At 43.7% G+C, this 20,781-nt stretch overlaps 1 protein-coding gene across 3 annotated transcripts in view; it reads left to right on the top strand.

The window, feature by feature from the left end:
- SLC45A4 (solute carrier family 45 member 4) overlaps positions 1–20,564 on the top strand; it is an 87,132-nt gene extending 66,568 nt beyond the window's left edge. For all 3 annotated transcript variants that reach the window (XM_063327615.1, XM_063327617.1, XM_063327616.1), the window contains exons 3-8: positions 9,347–9,535; positions 12,579–12,758; positions 12,880–13,955; positions 14,053–14,152; positions 15,127–15,338; positions 16,802–20,564. In XM_063327615.1, the coding sequence (XP_063183685.1) occupies positions 9,347–9,535; positions 12,579–12,758; positions 12,880–13,955; positions 14,053–14,152; positions 15,127–15,338; positions 16,802–17,164 (2,120 nt within the window). In that variant the 3' untranslated portion in view covers positions 17,165–20,564. The remainder of the gene's footprint in view (positions 1–9,346; positions 9,536–12,578; positions 12,759–12,879; positions 13,956–14,052; positions 14,153–15,126; positions 15,339–16,801) is intronic.
- The last annotated feature ends 217 nt before the right edge of the window (positions 20,565–20,781 follow it).

Raw genomic sequence — 20,781 nt, 5'->3', positions numbered from 1 at the left:
GCATTTGTGATCGCGCTAGAAGGAAAACCATATTTGCCTGCCTGTAGATCGGCGCTTGTGTTCTTCCCCCGATGCCTCAGCTGCTCTAAGGCTTTTGCTTCCCCTCTCCCCCTTCTGCGCGTACCTTTGGCTCACTTCTCTTAACATATGCTTCTCTTTCCTGACACAGCACCGTAAAACTGGGTTATAAACTAGAAATTGTCAGGGAAGCCACATAAACCTTTCTACAACTTTGGCAGAATGGCAGTATAGCAGCAGAGCTTAATGAAACACTGATGACTCCCACGGTTGCCAAATATGAGAAGGGGAGGACAGTTGTAGGAGGTTGAGAAGCAATAATTGAGCCGAGACAGAAAATGGGAAAACTGGATGATGAAATCCTTTAAGAGGCCTGTCGCATATTTCCTTAATTCCCTTTTTCAGAAGTGTTCTTTAACCCAACATGGTTGCTGCTGGCATGCTATTGCATGGATAATTTCAAAAGCTATCGCCGTACCAAAAGGCAGAATAGCTTTGCCAGAAAGAGATATTACTCTGCTGCAGCTTAGAAACACCTCCAGCACTCTGTACACGAAACGCTGTGCTGATATTTCTGTACTGAAGCTGTTGGAGGGCAAGAGCATTGTTTTACTACCACTTTAGTAGTTGTTCTTTCAAAATGGGTGGCTCTAGTCTAGTTGTAGGCATGGCCTGTAGTAGTTGTAATAGTTTCCAAATTTTTGGAATGTGTTTCTGCTGTAAAAGTGTGGCTTGTTTGCAGCCAACTGCTAAGGAAATTTAAAATCTGAAATCCAAGTTTTAAGGAAACGTTGGACAGGTTTTGCAGCATCTCTAACCTAATTTCATCCTTTTAACATTCCTATTAATTATTTGTTCATATATCACAAATCTAGATCCAGCTTTCATCTGTAATCTTGTCCTTAAGACAGGGAGTGACTAGAGCAGAAATGTAGGTGCCTTTTAAAGGCAGGAATCAGCTGTGAAAGTTTTGGATGTCACAGCAGTGCAGGCAGCGGATCCCCGTCCTGGAAGAGGCAGACAGACAGCGCTCCAGCCCTCTGCCGTGCAAAGTGTCTCCTTGCTCCTGTGGATCTTTCCCGATGCATTCATTGTGGGCTGCAGCTGACTTCTGCAGGTAGCTTTGGAAAGAATTTTCTACATTTTGCCCTTGGATGTCAGTCCTTTGAAGTACCGTGCTTTTTACGCCCTTGTAATATTCCTATTAATTATTTGTTCTACTGATTATCGCTCCCCTCATTGCTAATTACCCCATCGAAATGGGGGAATCGTGCTTTTTTCCTTCCATTCTCGTGTCCCGCAACTGATTTGAAGGGACAGCTTTATCCTCACTCCGTATCATCCAGAGCAATGGCTGAGTGAGAGTCCAGCGCTCCCAGCCGTTGTGCAGACATCACTGCTGACGAGAGCTAAATGGGGGGGGGGAAGAAAAGGATAGACCTTTTGCAACTGGGTAATAGTTTGTATTCCAGAAAAGTATGTTCACATTGCAGAGTGCACGTCCTCCTGCCTATGAGATGTATATAACGTGCTGACAGCTTGTGAATGTTGCAGGCTAAGCAGAAGAGCTCTTATTTGACAGGCACAAGAAGAATTTCAGGATGTGAATTTTACCACTGGGAAGATTTAAGCCGCAGTTTTGATATCGCTCCTATTTTATGTGGTGTTTATTGCAATAGGTCATTCCTGAGACACTGAGGGAATAAAGATGCCTGACAACTTGATAGGCGATCATTTTTATGTAGAAAGCCTAGCAGCAATTAAAAACCTCATGGTACCGATTTTCTTCTGAGCTCTTCCACCTGCGTGCCTGCAATCAACATGATCGCACATACTGGTCAGTATAAACTGGTCAGTATAATTTTCCTCCAGTATTGTTGTGCAGTTTGCAGCTTGTTAAGAGCGGCTTCTGAACAAGCACACGGCTTGAGCAAGTGTTGTCTTATCATACAGCCTGGGAAGGCTTAATTTAATGAAGAGCCAAATTTTCACATAAAAATGAAGTGCAGTATAGGGCGGCATTTCTTCTCGCACCAGCAGCCGTAAGATACTGTAGCATTAGGGATGCAAATTAGAGGCTCTCTCGTCTCAGATGGTATCACACCCTGATGTCAAGTAGTACTTAAAATGATTTCCTTCTTAAAAGCTCGCGCTCCCACATTTGGAAGCTACTCAAATCATGGTAATGGGCACCAGGAGAAATTCCTGTGCTTTTTCATATCCCTTCCCTCTTAGTCAGAGTTCCTATTTCAATCCAGAAGTTAGGAAGGTGGTTTCTCACGGGTGGAATAAACTCAATGTACAAGTGCTGACTGTACTCCAAGAGTACTCAGATCACCAGTCAAGTCTATTCCAGCGCATTGGTTCAACATATATTGGCTCAGGTTTGGGTTTTTTGGCAGCTGGGAGTCCCGCAGGAGCTCTAAGCCGTTGGAAGTCCTAAAATCTGAGGGGAGATAGCAAGAAGCAAAAGGATTTGTGGTTGAAGTTTCATGGTGATACAGCTGTCAAAATAGGCAAGCAGCCTTGTTTGCAGTTTCTCTTGGGGACCCAAATGTGGGGCAACTCTGTATTTTTATTTTAAATATAAGGGAGTGGATATCGGGGTGCATTTATGAAACGCGTGCAGCTGCATTCTGAAATCCCGATTCCTCATATAGACACAGCAAAGCGAAAATGCTTGAGTTTGCGGTGGTTTCTGTGATTCTGTTGTACCAAGATGAAGAGCAGATACCGGGGTCCTAACTTTTTCACGGCTTTTTGACAAGCATTGGTTTTGCTTGCTACAGTCTTTAAAAGCATAGTCTAAACAAAGCAGCTTGTATAAGCAGTGCATTTTAAACAGATCGATGCAAAACATTTTTAGCAGCACGCAGTGTTTTATACAGGGATGAAATTGCAGCATACAAAGTATTTGCAGGGCATGACAGCTTCTTCTGTTAGTTCAGAAATTTGTATGGTGTTTACTTTAAGAGTATAAACAAGTCTCTAGGTGATGATTTCTGACAAACGAAAATAGGAGCTTAGCATCCTATTCCCATATCAGATCTTATTGTTAAGCTTATAAAGAACTATTTTTCCCCCAATAGAACTTATCAAAAAGAGGTTTTGAATAGAAACTGCTGCATGTGGCTTAATCTTTCTTCCATGTAACTCGTGACCTCACGCAGCCCTTCGGCTGATGGTGACACAGTGAGCATTTCCTGTGAACCGTGAGCAGCGCTGGTCCCACTATTGTTGGGCACTTTTTTTGTCTGGGAAAAAACAAACCCTTATTTACTAGAAGCCAGTGTCCTGTTTGTTTGTAGCTGGCTGGGAAATGCCATATTACAAGGGTCTCAGTGGCAGTCGTCGCCGCTAACAGAAGCTGTTGTTGTGTTTTGCTCTTTTTCTCACTGATTTGTATGAGACTTCTGAGTCTGCCTTGTGACCTGCTCCACATTCAGTTCACGGCACAAATACTAACCTTGTTTATCCGATATGTTTTTTCCCTCCTCGGTGTTTCCTCAGATTAGCTGTCAGTAAAAGGCTAAATAATAATCCTCCAGTTATTATTCCTCCCCCAAGAGGCCACCAGGTTACTTCTCCAAGTTGGCGGATGGCGGTTCGCTGTTAGAGCTGCTACCTGGCAAGGCAAGCACGGCGGTGGAAAATTACAGACAAAATAAAAGAACAGAATTAAACTGGTAATAGGACGCAGCTGCTTTGGCCTTCAAGTCCGCATGCGAGTCCGAGCAGCTTCTGGTAAAGCGTTTGCTGCGCAATACTTCTCTTGGCCATACGAAATCGGTCCCAGCCTAGTTGTAGCCTGTTCCAGGTGGGTATGGCAGCTCTCGGTGGTTGGGACATTTTACGTTTGGCAGTAAGAGGTTGTGGCGAGGCAGTCATGTGGATGACAAGCTTGCTGTGCGGTACTGCCTTGAAATCTAGTCAAAGCCGGCATCCGTACGTCTGTTCTGCACATCAGAGACTGGATGCTGCAGGGCTGCTGGCCGGGCACATCGCCGTAGCCAAGATGATTTAAAATACGTGCTGTGTCTGAGTCCTTGCCACTAGATGGGGGTATCAAAAGGAACTTCTTGGTGTCAAAATACTCCCTTTATCTCATCGTTTCTGCTCATTTTCATCCTGTCCTGGCTGGGATGCCTTCTTAACTGTCTTCCCATTTTAAAACATGGTCAAGTTGTGTAGGTATAGCAGCATATATATACGGAGAAAGGAGCCATTAGGCTATGTAATTATCTTCCCTGACTGCATGGTGCCCTTCGCAGACATAATTTCTATGAAGTTTTATTATTGGAGCTCATTCTTGTTGCGAGGCATCAAACTTTTGGAAGTTTTTTATATATATATACACACACATATACACACTATTTCCATTTTCAGTCTTCTATTTATTTTGCTTCTACTGCCAAATCCTGCACGCCAACCTAAATATGCATATCACGTATGCAGACATTCAAGATACTAAAACCAGAATAGCCTCTTTTAAGGGAAAAAAGTATTTTGGGGTTGGAGTTGTCCTTGTCTGTCTGAAACTTTATCATTTATATCAATATGTCTAGCGCTAAAGCAAACCTACTGTTGCAATGATAAAGCACCTGTAGATTCTGCAATATGAGGCATGAATTTTGTGAAGAACATGTTCTGAAGTCTTGCTTCCTGGGACAGTGGAGGTAGTGCTCAGTGCCTTGGAAAGCTCTCTCCTGGAAGACCCATGGTAGACCATGGCTGTGAGCTTTACCAAAGCCTGACTTTACACCAACAGCGCAGTCATCAGAGGTGACAACTGAATCTCTACAGGGAGAGAAGGCTCTTCTAGGCACCAGAGCTGTTGTCTCGCAGCGTTTTGGTTCACTTGGTAGACTACGGCTTATCAATAACACATCTCAACTTTAAGATATAGCAAGCAAATGCAAAAGGAGGCTTTGGGTAACTAACTTTACTACCCATTGCTGAAACAATTGCTCAGTTTGCCTGCCCATACACTGTTCAGGTGAGGAGTCTGCTGTCTGTCAGACAGGTTCAGGAGGGAATTCTCCCACCAGCAAACGAATTTTTCCTGTGCTGTTTTATTTTGACTTGCACGTGTACCAGCTTCCCACCGGGAATCCTCTCTAACCCCACTCAGTAGTTTTCCACTTGAGTAACCAACTAAATTCTAATGTGACGATATCACTGTTTACATACTTATGATAAAGAAAAGTCATACACTTCACTTAATAAATTATAACTATTTTGAATTCTGCGTAACTGTATATAAAACACGTATGATGATTTTATAAACTGCTAGCTTACACTGGGAATGCAATTTATAAGAGCCCTGGCACTTAGGTTACGGAAGTAGTCCTATAGCATGACTTCTCCAGCAAGAGAAGCAGCAGGTTGTGCTGGTGTTGATGGTTCCTACCATTATACAATCTGTGGGAATTGCTCGTGTTTCGCTTGAAAGTTATCCCTTTCCTGTTTACTTGGAGGAGCACTGAAAGCTTTTTAGAAATTCTTCCATTTTTCTTGGCATGGGGCTATTAATTCTTGTATAGATTTTTATCGTGGCCTCTTTTTCTAAAGATAGATATTTTGACCTCTAAAGAGTAGTTCAATAAAAAAAAGTCAAAGTGGTTTGTCTAAAGCAGGATCTCCAAACATAATGTTCATGGGTTTTCAAGTGTCCTTTTTACCCTTCCATAAAAGCTCCATCCCGAGCTCCGCTCTGAAACCATTGAGATTCGTGTCTTTTTCAAAGTAAGCCATTTTCAATGTAAATATTTGGATTTAGGCTTTTATTTATAATACTTCGATGTTAGGAAGATCACCCTTTTCAATCCGTGAATATAAAGCCTTCTCAAGAAAGCATTTGAGTCTCTCTCCTCTGACTCAGACATGGAAAGATAAGGCTCCCTGATTGTAGGCATGTAACAGAGGTTGGGTAAAAAACCCTTTTTATCCTTCCTTTTACTGGCTTGTAAAATCAAACCAGAATGCAGACCTTAATCTGATTGCGAGTTATTACATCCAGAGTTGACCTTGAGTGTACTGAAGTCAAAGTCGTGCTGGCAGTAAAAATCACTTTGTTTTTTAATAACCTTAGGATATTTTTATGACAGTTGGTTAAGTGTGGCTATAAAGCATAAAAAAATACCTATCTTTCCGATTTAGAAATGTGCAGTTTTTACAGTTGAAGGAAAAATATTTGTAAACAGGTTTTAATTCTCTGCAGAAGTCATCATTTTGAATGGATTAAGTGCTTCCAGAACTTTTTTTGTTAAAATTTTTATACGCCACTGAGAAGTGCCGTTGTAGATTAGAGACAAAGTGGTGGCCACAAGGACAGAGGGACGGTGAGCTGTGCAAGCCCCCGGTGTCCCTGGATATACACTCCCATTGCTTATCCCTGCTGTGTTAGCCTTTCCTTGTTTTCTGCTCTTGGTCTCCATTAAAATGAGTTGGTTGTCTCAATGGATGTTGGAATATTAAAAGAGAGTCTCTTAATTGTATCCAGTTTACTTATATCTATCTATTTAAGGTTGTTTATTCATATGAGATAGGATGATTCTTGTAACGCTAGTAATGAAGCTCTTGCTAGCCTTCATCCCCTGTGTTTATTTAAAGCAACTGTATGATTTATTGCAAAACCTTCCCCATGTCTCAAGTGTTGACTGATGGAGGAGCTCGATGGAGATGTCCCAGCTCATCATTCACAAGTCACAACATAATTCAGAAAACAAACGTCTGTTCTCAACATACGGCCCTCTTGCAGCGGTATGACATCAAATTATATCAGCTGTTGGTGATCGCTACAACAAAGATCAGTGGCGCTAGTTAAGCTACAGCTTCTAACTTTGTGTAAACCAGTCTCACTGCAGTGAGTTGGCATCACACAATAGCAACCTCTGCGGCTCAACGGGATGGCTCTGCGGAGGCAAAATGGCATGACTGTTTTACACATCGCTGTTTCTTCCGTGTCCTGCAGAAAAATCGTTCACCCTAAATGAATCACAACCTGCCTACCATTTAGATTTGCTTGCCCTGAACTAAATGTTTTCCTCTTTCCCGTCATTAATTTCTTTTGAAGCAGACCCCCCCCCATCTGTATGCCAGCTCCGGCAGTGATACGCGTAACCATCCTGGAGCGGGTGAGGTGCCAGTTAAACACAGGTGCCTGAACCTCCTCGCTTGGGAAGGCTGTTGAACTCGGTAAAGTTAAAAAGGATGGTTAAACCACAGGGAGGTGGAGGTTTTCTCAGCACTTTTATTTGGATTACTGGCTTGCTGACTTGCACCTTTGCTTAGGGTAGCACTCATTAAGAGAAGCTGAGTGGTGCAAATGAATGTTGAGGTGTGGAGGAATGGTGCTAACAACCACAGCTTCTTGAACAAGAGCTTTAAACTTAATGTGCTCCCCGGCTAAAACTTTAGTGTCAGCCAAGACATCGCCAAACAGTTGGAAAAGCTACGTAAGAGGTAGGGGTTTGAACCGTGATCCGTACAAACGCAACCCTTTCCTAGACATCTAAAACCTGCCGCGAAAGGAGTCAGTAGTTGTAGGGTAAGTGCCCATGCGGAGTGTTGGCCTCAGGTACAGGTTCGTAGCAAGGAAGGATGGCTAAAACACGATGCTTTCCCTTGTGGGCAGGGTGCTCATGGGCATGTGTGGTCCCAAAACACAGGTTGGGCAGTCTCAGAAGAGGCAAGCCTCTTCCAATAACTCTGTACTCGTCAAGGCCATTGTCACTGTTAACTTGTCACCGTTAACTTGTTCATTAGCCGAAGTTGAGTCAAATCACATAGATCTGCTTCAGACCTGGATTTGGAATCCTAATGGTGAATTTGGTTATTTATAGTGAGTTGTGGGCAAAAAATGTCTTCTTTTCCTAGAATATTTCTGCATCACTGCGGAGGGCACCAGTCTCGGGAAAATGTGGTTTATCTCGTGGAAGAAGTCAGCATCGTTAGCTAAGATTTGATGGCACTTCAAACAGGAGATTAGACTTCCAAATTTGCAGCGTAGGCTATTTTGGGCAGGGATTGGTATAATCCTGCTTCAAAATGGATGCCTCAGCGGGCTGCCCTGGGAGCACAAGGTACAGGTTGATCTCAGCAGCAAAGGTCACATACTACTCACACTCACAGAATGGGATTTTGAATAATAAATGGTTTTCCTTCCTAGGGTGAAGGCATTGAGTTTTGCAGTCTTGGCATCAGTTGGACTGCAAGAAATTGATTGTTTTGTTTTTAATGCTTTGCTAAGAAACGTGTCAAAAGTGGTTACCTGACCTGTGCTGATAAACTGGGAGGGAGACGGACCTCAAAGGGCTCCAGCGGAGCTGCTCTTCTGGGCCAGTCTGCCATCTGCAGGCCATTGCTCTCCGTGCTGGAGAGGTGGAGAGCAGGGCTTTGGGGCTTGCTTTCCTTCTCCAGAAATCATCCTTTGTAACAAGTTTTTTCTCCTAGTTAAATCGTACATAATAAATCCGATTTTTCTTTCATTTGATCCTGTGAATAGTCACCTCAGTTCTGAAAAAAAAGCAAAGATGCTTAGAGATAACCAAGCCTTTTTAGCTGCTCGCTGAAGCTTAATGAATAATTGCTTTTTCTTTTGTTGTCGGTTGTTCAATTTTAGAAGTAAACATTTTTGTGCTTAGAAATGGGACGTTTCATATGACAGTCAAATTGTGTCCATCGTTCCCTGTCCATTAAATCTTTAGATCCGGTGGTGGTATTAGAAGAACAGTACTGCTGTAATGTTCAACTCCTGTTGAATGTTAAAAGTTTTGCTGGGAAGGGGATATGTGTATCCGACAACCAGGCAGCTTTCCAAGCGTCCCAAAGGTCTTTGGATGTATAGTCCACAGATGGATAGAGGATGCAACAAAGATATCAGGCTTCTACACAGCAGACCTTGGCTGCTACTTCTTCACAGGGGTCGTCCCCACCAACAGACCCCATCAAAAAAAAATTCGGCAGACTCCGCAAAATTCAGCAAAAGTGTGATTTTTTTCGACAGTAGTAACTCATCTAGACTAGTGATTCCACTGTTAGATAATTTTTATTTTTTTATTATTTTTATTTCGGTAGCTTAAATATACCTATTGTTAGCTTGTTATTAGCCAGGTATTTGAAACTTAAACGATCTGTGCTTTCCTTGGCTGTTTTTTTAACCATTGATAAGAAATCTTAACTGAAATGTTCCATTTGGTAGGGAATTTGCTGTAGGTAAATTACTGATCGGTTTACAGTTTTCAAAGGTATAACAAAATTTCATGTATAAAGCGAAATTGTATGTGTGTACCGCATAACCTTTCAATCTTTTTTGTCTTTGTTTTAGGTCTTCCTGAACAGTACTACAGCCTCACTTGGTTCCTTAGCCCTATCCTGGGCTTGATCTTCACTCCGCTTATAGGTTCGGCTAGTGACCGCTGCACGCTCAGCTGGGGCCGCCGGCGGCCTTTTATTCTTGCTCTCTGCATCGGTGCCCTCTTTGGAGTTGCACTTTTCCTTAATGGCTCTGTTATAGGTAAATAAAGGGGAAATCACCCGCGCGTATCTCCTGCTAACATAACTGCTGTAAGGCTTTTATCTAGGAAGTAAAGATAATGATATGCAGTTGCTTTACCTTATGTTTAGTGTTAAAAATCAGTAGAAATGTCTGCAACGCTGCATTTGAGCTATCCATCTTGCATGTTTTTATTTGAAAGTTACGGCACTGTGCTGTGTTGTGCAATCATAGCTGTAACTGGTAATACAGTCTTATTAATACAGTGGTTGCCAGCATAATGTTTGCAGTCGCTGAGACCAATTTGGTCGATCCTTGACATGGGAAAATTGTAGCAACCTGTTCACAGGGAAATGTTTCCTGTTGTGATCCATTTTCCCTTTAATGCATATCTGGCAACACATCCTGTTTCCAGCATTATTTCAAAAATTATCTTTTCACTTTTTCTGGTGCTTTTCTTAGACCTGGTATTGAAAAAGTCCAGAACACAGTTAATATTTGTTTATCAAAAGCTATGTGGGAAAATAATTTTTCCTGAGCCCCCATCAAAGCTGGTAAAAATAGTCTCCCTTGAACATAGTTTACTACCGAACTTAATCTACAATCTCCAATCTCTTTGTAAATTTAGTGTAGGAGAGGTGACAGCAAGTACATTTGGGGAAATGTTTACATCATGGTTGGACTGATGCAAATGAAAGGAACTTAGCACCTAATAATATCCTCTTGGCTCTCTTTTTTTTTGGGGGGTTAGATGCAGCTCTATTGTGAAAAAGTTTTACTAATTGAGGGAAACGAGCGGAACATTACCTTGGCTCGGCATGTGAGCTTTTTAAAGCCTGATCGGGGTGCCATATGATGGTTTTCAATTTTCTTGAAGCTGCAGTGGATAAACTGTTCAGATGAATGATGGTTAACTTAGGGTTTGTTTGGGTTTTTTTTAATTTAAAGCAGTAAATATTAATTATTTGAATTGCTATCGTATGGTATCAATTGTATTTTGTAGTTGCGTCTCCAAGACTTACTTCTTCTTGTCCAGATGCACGCAGGATGTTAGACTGCAGCCCTATTACAAGATTTTAATTGATAGGAAGCTCTTACTTCCACACGGTGGTTTAGGTCAGTAGCCATTGATACTGGCAAGCAAAGCTCATACGCGGTGTATAGGTTTATTTTGAAGTATCTCACCTTCTAATAAATCGGCAGAAAATATTATCTTTGATTTTTCTCTAATTCTTTGTTACACGGCAATACAGTCTGTTGCGTAGCTTTCTAGAAAACCTGCGCTTTCCAGATACCCCAGTGCTACTTTCCAGATATTCCAGTGCAATGCAACTTCTTTAAAACACAGAAGTTACTGCAATGTACTGTGAAAGTGAGCTGTATTCGTTATGCATCCGTTCCTGGGACGGGGATGTGGTAGATTTTGAATGAATACCCTCTTTTGAAAAGGGCTATAAACACGTCTGTGCCTCTTCCAAGGGAGCCTGGAGCAAACTCAACTGAAGTGAGAGCCATTCCGTGGTCTTCTGTAGATCCATTCCATATTAGAAGATAGAGATTTGCCACTAACATTCAATTTACATCAGCATCAGACAGCACTTGATCTATTTAGAGGAGATGCACAATATGATAAAGCAATATTAGTCTCTCGTTAATTGAACTTTTTTGAAACTTCTCCAACGGCTTGGAGAAATGGAGAAAAGGTATTGCTTACCAGTCTCTCGCAAAAGGAGGTGTCTAGCAGTTTGCAGGAAAAGGCCTCGTTTGTAACCAGATTTCCTTCTAGATGGACCCTGTATGCTCTCATGGTCTGTCTTCTTCCCGTTTTCTGTTCACGCTTTCCTATCCTTAGTCTCCAGTTACTTGCAATCCTAATTTCAATTTGGGGCTACGGGAGATACTGCAAAAAACCTGAGGTGGTCATTGTATCATAGCCTTTTTCATAACCTGGCCTCTGGTAATAGGAGTCATCGGGAGGGGAACAAGGAGCACAGAGCATACTAAAAACGAGGGGTTTTAATCTTAACAGTCGTACAGCCGTGTCCCGGGGGATCTTGTTCCCTTGTTCTCTCCACTGTATGCACTCTTCAGGTTTCCAACAAATCGAAAGCGCTGACACTGTTGGTGTTTTACACTGTAAGGTTCAGCCGAGCGTAGAACACACATAAACGTCTTCAGCATTCAGAGGACTTGGTATAAATGAGGATTGAATGTGCAAGAATCATAGACCTTGAGATTTAGATGATTTTGCTGGCTTAGGCAGTTCGTCTCTTTCCCCAGTTCATTTTCATCAGTGACGCTAATGGTTTTATGAGTCTCTTGCATGTGTAATGTTAAAATCTCTCTGATTCAAGTAATTCATGCTTTTATCAATGGTTCATTTCATGACAAATTCTCAGCTATATACTAACGCTGCCTTTCAGCTCTGTAGGCAAAAAGCATTTCATGCCATGCTACCACCAGGAGCTGACTGATGGTTTTTGCAGTGCAAAATACCTTCATGTTGCTTCATCCTTAAAAGTTCTGCTTATAAAAGCGATCCAGAAAATATCAATGTTTAAGAAAAAAGCAGAGAGAGAGGTGAGAGGGTTAAATTTCACGTTATCCTGTTGTGCTGCGACCATTGTGTGTTAGGCATTACATGTTCAGGAATGCTGTCAGCAGTGCACTTACCTGTGTTTGTGACTGATAGATGAGGTACGGCAGTTCGGTTTTGGATGCTCTCCTCTCTCACCATGGCTGTCTTATAAAAACAGCCTTCAGCATTTGAAGGAAAATGCATGCGAGGAACACGAGATAATACCCAATGCTCTCAAAGGTTTAAGAGATACTTTAAAAAATAACATTTTGAAAAATAAATTTCAGTCTTACAAATGTAAAAACGTACTTTTCATCCCAGACCTTCCATGAATCTGTGTGAATGAGTTAAAATTGCCATTTTACTCTGTAAAGGAATGTTTCCAGTGAGCGCATTGCCCACCTTTCTCTTAAGGAGTTAAGCGTGCTCTTAGTAGTTCTCCCTTTTTGAATGACATGCTCAGATTCCTCTTCCCTTATTCCTCAGGTCTGGCTATTGGCGATGTCCCAAACAAGCAGCCCATTGGTATAGTTCTCACGGTGCTTGGTGTTGTGGTGTTGGACTTTTGCGCTGATGCAACAGAAGGGCCGATTCGGGCCTACTTGTTGGATGTGGTGGACAGTGAAGAACAAGACATGGCCCTTAACATCCATGCGTTTTCAGCTGGTACGGAGTTAGTTGTTATGTTTTTGACAGCTGTCAAGTCTTCCTGATGACCAAGTTGTGACTGAATTGATTTTTCCTGAACTCACTTCTCGTTTTTTCTCTTGGTCTTTCTCTTTCGCAGGTCTAGGAGGAGCAATCGGTTATATGTTAGGAGGGCTGGACTGGACACAGACCTTCTTGGGTAGTATTTTTAAATCTCAAGAGCAAGTCCTTTTCTTCTTTGCAGCCATTATTTTCTCTGTCTCCGTTGCTCTCCACCTTTTTAGCATTGAAGAAGAGCAATATAACCCTCAGCAGGACAGGATTGATGACGAAGGAGACACACTTTCCAGTGTCAAATTAAGCGGTAGTCTCCCCCCTCTGAATCGACTGAATGTAATTAGTGAGGAAGAGCCGTATGGAGCCTCTATGTTCCACGACGAGGTTCAGTCAGAGCATGATCTCAATATGGAGTTCCTTGAGGTGAACATTGTAAGAAGCAAGAGTGACTCGGTTCTGCACATGCCCGATGCTACGTTGGAAATTGAATCGGAGCTGCTTTTTCTGCATGACATCGAACCCTCCATTTTTCAGGATGCTTCGTATCCAAACACTCCCCACAACACAAGCCAAGAGATCATGAAGTCCAAACTCAACCACCTGTCTGCTTTCCTCAGGGACAATGAGAAAGAGGAAGAAATGTTGCTCGATAATCGCTTAAATGAAGATAAAGTCCCAAACGTGAATGGCTCTCTACCAAAAGAGTTCCTCAATGGACACGCTAGAATAGGCATGAAGCAATCTAGTACTTCAAACTCCATGCGAAGGCGGAGGCACATGTTCTACCGTCAGCCATCTTACACCTTCTCGTACTATGGCAAAATAGGCTCTCACCGCTATCGCTTTCGCCGGGCCAATGCCATCGTCTTGATAAAGTCCTCACGCAGCATGAACGATATCTACGACATGCAGAAGCGGCAGCGACAGAGGTACAGACACAGGAATCAGAGTGGGACGACAAATTCAAGCGGAGACACAGAGAGCGAAGAGGGGGAAACTGAAACCACTGTCAGACTCTTGTGGTTGTCGATGCTAAAGATGCCAAAGGAGCTGCTGAGACTGTGCGTCTGTCACCTCTTAACTTGGTTTTCGATCATTGCTGAAGCTGTGTTCTACACGGATTTCATGGGACAGGTCATCTTTCAGGGCGATCCAAAGGTGAGAGAACGGTTTCATTGCCAGACCTGCATCCAGTTACTCGTTTCTGAGATGTGCTCGTTACAAGAAAACGGCTTTGCGTTTGTGTTTGTTGCAGGCCCCTTCTAACTCGACTGAGTTACATGCCTATAATGCTGGAGTTCAGATGGGATGCTGGGGACTGGTAATTTATGCTGCTACTGCTGCCGTTTGTTCGGGTAAGAGACTCTGCACAACCAGACACCTCGTATACGTATTTGCAAGGGAAAAAAATAGTTTTGCTTCTGTGAGCATCCACCGCCTTGTTTGGGGCGAAGGATATTTTGGAAAAGCATTTCACGTGGTCGTAAGGAGAGAGGCTTCTTTAAGAATAAATATTAAAAAATTCCTCCAAACGTAGAGGCGGAAATATGAACAGATCGGTTAAGTGGCATAAAGCACAAAATGATACCAAAGGATATTGAACAGCATTTAGCTAGTCATCAGGAAATTAAATTAAGCTTGTTAGAAGTTTCAAGCATATGTAAGAGGGCTTTTGCAAAGACTATTTTTAAAATCAAAATTATAAATACGTATTTCTGAAAGTCTCTTGCGTGCTTTCTAATAAAAAATAAACCGACTGCAGACATTTTAGGTTTGGAATATAGGCTCTGAAATTGAGAGCTTTTGCCAAGCTTAAATTCTGCCTTTTGCAGCGCGTGTGCAGGCACGTCTGCACCCATCAGTGTGGTGGGAACTGCCTCTTTGCTGAGACACGTCCAGTTGAAGTTCAGGTGGGCAGCTTGTTTCTGAACACAAACTGCAATGTGGCCATAAACATCAATTATCTGATCACTTTGTTTAGCAAATGGGCTCGCGTTAGAAACAGAATCTCCTCTCTGCTCAGAGTGTACCTGCATTGATAAAGTTAATAAACAGATAAAATTAATGAATGGAATGAGTGGACCATGATGCGTTTGAGTCTCAAAGCTCAAAGTTCTGCCTCAAGCCTGGAGCATGGTTTAGGCAAGTCTCTGAGCTCATTTGTTCCCCGGTTTCTGCAGTAGAAATACATCTTTTTCCCAATGAGCTGCGCCGCTAAGACAAGCCAAATGTGCAGTGAACGCCCTCAATAGTGTATCAAGCCGTCATGGCCACCTCCAAAACTTCACCAAGTAAACTGATATTTATGTTTTGTTCTTCATCTCTGCAGCCTTGTTGCAGAAATATTTGGACAACTATGACCTTAGTATAAAAGTGATCTACATCCTGGGCACGCTGGGTTTTTCCCTTGGCACTGCAGTGATGGCTATGTTCCCCAACGTCTACGTCACCATGATAATGATCAGCACTATGGGAATAGTCTCTATGAGTATCTCCTACTGCCCCTACGCGCTTTTGGGACAATACCATGATATTAAACAGGTACGTGGAATGTTTTGAATATTTTAATCAAGGGAGAGCATTCACATTTGTCACCTGGTCTAGCGGGAGGTGTCCCTGCCCATGGCATTGGAACAAGATGGTGTTTAAGGTCCCTTCCAACCCAAACGGTTCTACGATCCTGTGATTTCTCTGAAGATCACAGTGGCAAAATGTATTTATTAAATCCCATTAATTGAGATACTTGCTTTGCTGGGATGTGTGCCAAAGCACAGGTTCGTCCTTGATAGTAAATAGCAAGAGCTGCCGCTTAAGTCAGATGGTATTAGCATCGAGTTGGCTCAGTGGGGTCACGGCTGCTTTACCCTGTGCTGAGGTGTGAAAGGATTTGGGTGCATATGGTAGATGGAGAGAGATGAAATAATTATTGGAGTATTTATAGTTATTGCTACTGTTTGTGACATGTTATGTTAGCATTACTCAGGTTCTTCACAGTCTTAGATGTTGAGGTGAGTCTGGAAATGCGGCTATAAATTCGGGGAGACGAAAGGCAAACTGATTCTGCTGGAAACAAGGACAGATTTACTCTCCCCTTTTTAGCACTGTTCCATTTGGATTACAGATTAGAGGAGGATCATTTATTTTAGCATGTTTCTGCATTGGGATTGGGAGGGAGATTCCTTTTTATAATCATAAAAATAATTTCCACCAACTGTTTCATGTAAATTTGTTTTACAAAACCTAATCTTGGAGCCAGTTCGTGTTTGAGAGTGCCCCAGTAAACATCTGCCTCTTGGTGTAAGACGAGGAGGCACTTGATAAGTAGATAAGTAGTTGTCTGGAGTACTGGGTCCAGTTCTGGGCTCCCCAGTTCAAGAGGGACAGGGAACTACTGGAGAGAGTCCAGTGGAGGGCTACAGAGATGACCAAGGGACTGGAGCACCTCCCTGATGAGGAAAGGCTGAGAGACCTGGGGCTGTTCAGCCTGGAGAAGAGAAGACAGAGGGGATCTCATCAATGCTGAGCAATATCTAAAGGGCGGGTGTCCAGAGGATGGGGCCAGACTCTTCTCAGTGGTGCCCAGTGACAGGACAAGGGGCAATGGGCACAAACTGGAACAGAGGAAATTCCATCTCAGCATGAGGAGAATCTTCTTTCCTTTGAGGGTGGCAGAGCCCTGGCACAGGCTGCCCAGAGAGGTGGGGGAGTCTCCTTCTCTGGAGATCTTCCAAACCCACCTGGACGCGTTCCTGTGCAGCCTTCTCTGGGTGACCCTGCTCTGGCAGGGGGTTGGACTCAATCTCTGAGGGTCCCTTCCAACCCCTGCCATTCTGGGATTCTGTGATAAGGAGGCTGTTGCTCTGGACTTGTATAGTCTTCATGATGCACAAGGATGGCGTGAAGTTGACCACATGGCTGAGAAACCAGAGGAAGATACTAGTGTTTGAATATTTGATTTCATCTGTTGTTTCACCTCCTAACGCATGTTTCTTGTCTTTTTCCAGTACATTCACCATAGCCCTGGGAATTCAAAGCGAGGATTTGGCATAGACTGCGCTATTCTGTCATGTCAGGTTTACATCTCCCAGATCCTGGTGGCCTCTGCGCTCGGTGGTGTGGTGGATGCGGTTGGCACAGTCAGAGTCATTCCCATGGTGGCTTCAGTGGGATCCTTCCTGGGTTTTTTGACAGCTACCTTCTTGGTGATTTACCCCGAAGTCAATGAAGAGCCAAAGGAAGAACAGAAAGGACTAGGTCCTCCGGAAACAACCGAGGGCAACGGCACGAGCGCCGAGAAGCCGACGGTGCTGAAGCTCACGCGTAAAGGAGCTGCCGCGGCGGAGCCGGAGAGCGAGTCAGCCGTGTGAGGCCGTCGCTGCTTGTTCACCCACATTCCAGGGAGGGCAGGTGCAGGATCAAGGACTTTTTTCTCCCCCCCCCCCGCCCCCAGGGAAAAAAAAAATTAGGATCTTCACTACTTGTAGCTAAAATTACAGAAGAAAAGTTTCCTGCAAAAGTGTAAATGAAATTCTGTAGTCCTTAATATAGGCTTGAACAGGTAGCTACGATGCTAATTGCTTTCTCTACAACTTAGAAATGTCATTTCTGAACACTTTTTTATTAAGAATACATTTAGGTTTCGAATAAGTTTTATTAATCTGCATGAGACTCACCGTGTATACAATTAGCAGTTAGAAAAATTAAGTTTTCGGCTGTTTTTAAACTAACTGAAAATGGAAGCTATCTCGACTTACAGTCTCTTGCTATTTTTTGTCTGAACATTTCAGATTCCACTGGTGTAATCAAATCCGTAGACATCTTGATCAACTTTTTTTTTTTCAGCGGCATGACATTCTTGGTCTGACAGCTACAGTTCTTTAACGTTAATTTTAGACTTTATGATTTTGCTAGTGCAATTACTAGGGAATAGTTTTATTTGCAATTACTTTCGAGGAGAAAAAAAAAAAAAACCAAAAGCAAAAGCAATTACCGCGGTTTCTGAGAAACTGGCGTGAATCCTTTGAGAGTCATACTGTTCAACAGCTCCTCCCAAGTCTGCTGCGTGTCGGGAGAGGGTGACGCCGGGTGCCTGATGGGAACTGTAGGTGGAAGGAGCAGCAACTGGGAGAGGTGACCAGCACTGACAGGTTGGGGTTTTTTTTTTTATCACAAGTGCTGAATTTTTATGAATGTCGTTGGAATACGCTGTGACAATTTTTAGCTGGGAGTTTTGTGTGCTGGTGAACTTCGGGGTGGGGGGGTGGTTTCTTGGCATTTAAACCTGATCATCTCTGGATGAAGCTGCCGTGGAGAAAAGGCGTCTCTGGGGTCAGCTTCGTGGGGGGGGAGGGGGGTGGGCATGCGGATTCTCTTTCGTTAGGGAAAGGAAGTCGTTGATTAATTGCACTTTTAATGATCCTTTAACCTCCTGGCTGGCAACGCAGCAGCCAAGGTAAAGGCAGGGTGTCAGTACAACAAGGTAAACCGAAGGCCTACCTCCGTCACTTTATGGCATAGTCTGGGTGTATAAAAATCTGTGTCAGAAACAGTTTTTAGGCCTTAAAATGCAATCCACTAGCGTGTGTTGCTGTTCCGGTCCCCACGTTGGAGGAATCGCAGGCTGGAGCTCTTCCGAGCTGCTGTCCCAATGTCATCGGCGCAACCTCCGTGCCCCCTGCCTCGATTCAGGACATAGCTGCAGCGCTAAGACGTTTTTCCGTGAAGAGCTTGGAAGAGTCGCGTTAACCCGATTTAAAATCCTGTTTTGGATGGCTAGGGGTGCGCCCCAGTCCGCGGGCAGCCAAAGCTCAGAGATCCAGCAGCCGTTTAAAGAAACTTTGGAAACACAGCTTCCGTTTGTCGTCTCCTAAGAAGTCTTTGTGATGCTTTTTGCTCTTTTCGCGTGGACCTCCGGGCTGCGGTCCATCCGTGCGCTAAACCAGACAAATCACAGCTCGTTGTCAGATTTCTGCTGCCTCCAACTTCTCGTACTACAGTACTTTAAAAACGCATGCGGAAAACCATGCTGCAATACAGTCATTCAAAAGAAGAGTATATATTTCAAAGTGAAAAGCAGTTCTTAACAAATTACTTGAATTGTCGATGTATTTAAGGAACGTGTGTGTGGGTATGTCTGAAGCTAACGCGTGAGTCTCGGCCAGCGTCATCGACGAAGTCCTGGCGGCGCACGCGGGTTTGAGCTGCCGGCTTTCGGTGGGTGCCCACGTCCTGGGCCGTCGCGGGTGACAATGTTGTTTTTTCAGGCTGCTGAAATCGCCACGCACTAAAGTACGTGTAATCGCACAGGACTTAGTTGGGTTTGTTGGTTTGTTTTTTTTCCAAGTGTCTCAAGAAAGCCTTTTTCTTTCTTTCTTTAAAGTGAATCTTCTTTTTTTTTTTTTATTTAGGACACATACTGTGAACTGTGTTCAGGCAGGGGAATAATACTACTGAAGAATATGAGACCTTATGGAAGAAATCAGTTGTCAGAAATACTTTAACTGAACTTCTGCCGTGAATCTTATCATCTCAGTTACATTTAATATATTCTGGTGATGTTCGTGTATAACAGAGATGAGTGTTGTATTTCACCTGATAACTGGCATTCGTATAAAACACACACTGAGTTAGACATTTTAAAGTGGCTTTAATATTTTATTTGTAAAGCTCCTTGAAGACCCCGCTGTTGGTTAAACGGACGCTGTCGAGTAACTCCTTATTTTAATCTCTATTTCTGGAAAGGTTCTTCTGCAAGTTTAAAAAACTCCATCTTCTGGCCGGTGCCTTTTCCCCGCGAGCTTCCTGGATGCGGGTGGTTTCGAATCGCCGTTACTCCCCGTGGCACCTTCGAAAGCCGAGGTTTCTTTCGCAGCAGCAGCAGCGAGCTGAGCGAGGTCAGGCCGCAAAGAGAAGCTGAAGCTCCCTCTCGCTCCACACCCAGCGGCGGGAACGCGAAGCCGTTTCGGGGTGAGCTCCCGCACGTTTATTCAGCTTTCTCAGTCAGGGGAAGGGTGAGGAAGGGAGGCAGGATGTTTGGAACCCGGAGGGTTTCAATCAAAAGCAGGGCAGGTCCGATTTTGTCCCAGCCAGCATTCGGCATAGCCTCATTTCTAAGAATTGGATGTTAAAATCCCTATTTGGAATTTGTTTGTGGAGCTGTTTCCTTACCGTTCGTAACGCACGAATATGCGCGCTGCCTTGTAGCAGGAAGCTCTATTTCACTCCCCTGTAAAGCCGAAGGAAATAATTATCCATTGTAAACGCGCCGAAGTGTTTGTAGTATTGCCAGAAGAATTAACTTGGGGGAGCCCCTGCCAACGTGTCTCCTCCTGTACCTCGGCCAGCCCGGGAAACCACCGCTGGCATCCACTCCGCTCGCCGTGAGGGCTCCCGAGAGCTTGTTCTTGAATTTGAGAGAGTTTTATTTCTGGCCCTAGCACTTCTCAGGGTGGAGTGGGCACTGATTTATTTCTGCACGTGTCCCTTACCTTATTTTTTGATGCAGAAATGGGTTTGGTTTTTTTTTTTTTGGTCACGATTGAAAGGTAAAAGCAGTAAGATTTGATGTGTTTGTTGCAGAAGTTGTGGGAAGAGAGAGTTTGAAGGGGCTTTATTTTATTCCCGGAGACAATAAGCATCATTTTTTGTCGGTCGGTATCGCTGTATGGTCAAATTCATCCCGCGTTCTCCATCCCTTTGGACCTTCCCTGCAGTTGGCCTGAGGTCGAGTGGTTTCGTTCTGGTTGCTCTAGACTGTAATCAATTTTACCATCTTGCGCTGCAGTTCTGGTGCCGTGTAAACCTCAGACACGAGACCCCCCGTTAGTGCTCGGACTCTCGAGTGCTGCAGTCGGGAAGCTGCACGTCTAGAAATATTTCACATCAGAGCAGAGAAGCTCCAGCTTTACCCGCTCGGAAAGGCGTAGCGTGGATTTGGCACCCTTGGGTTATTGCAAGTGTCCGGTCGGATCTGCGCGGTTCTTGA

Source organism: Chroicocephalus ridibundus, chromosome 2 (assembly GCF_963924245.1).
Source record: "Chroicocephalus ridibundus chromosome 2, bChrRid1.1, whole genome shotgun sequence".
Classification (NCBI taxonomy): domain Eukaryota; kingdom Metazoa; phylum Chordata; class Aves; order Charadriiformes; family Laridae; genus Chroicocephalus; species Chroicocephalus ridibundus.
This window is presented reverse-complemented; position numbering and strand designations above follow the sequence as displayed.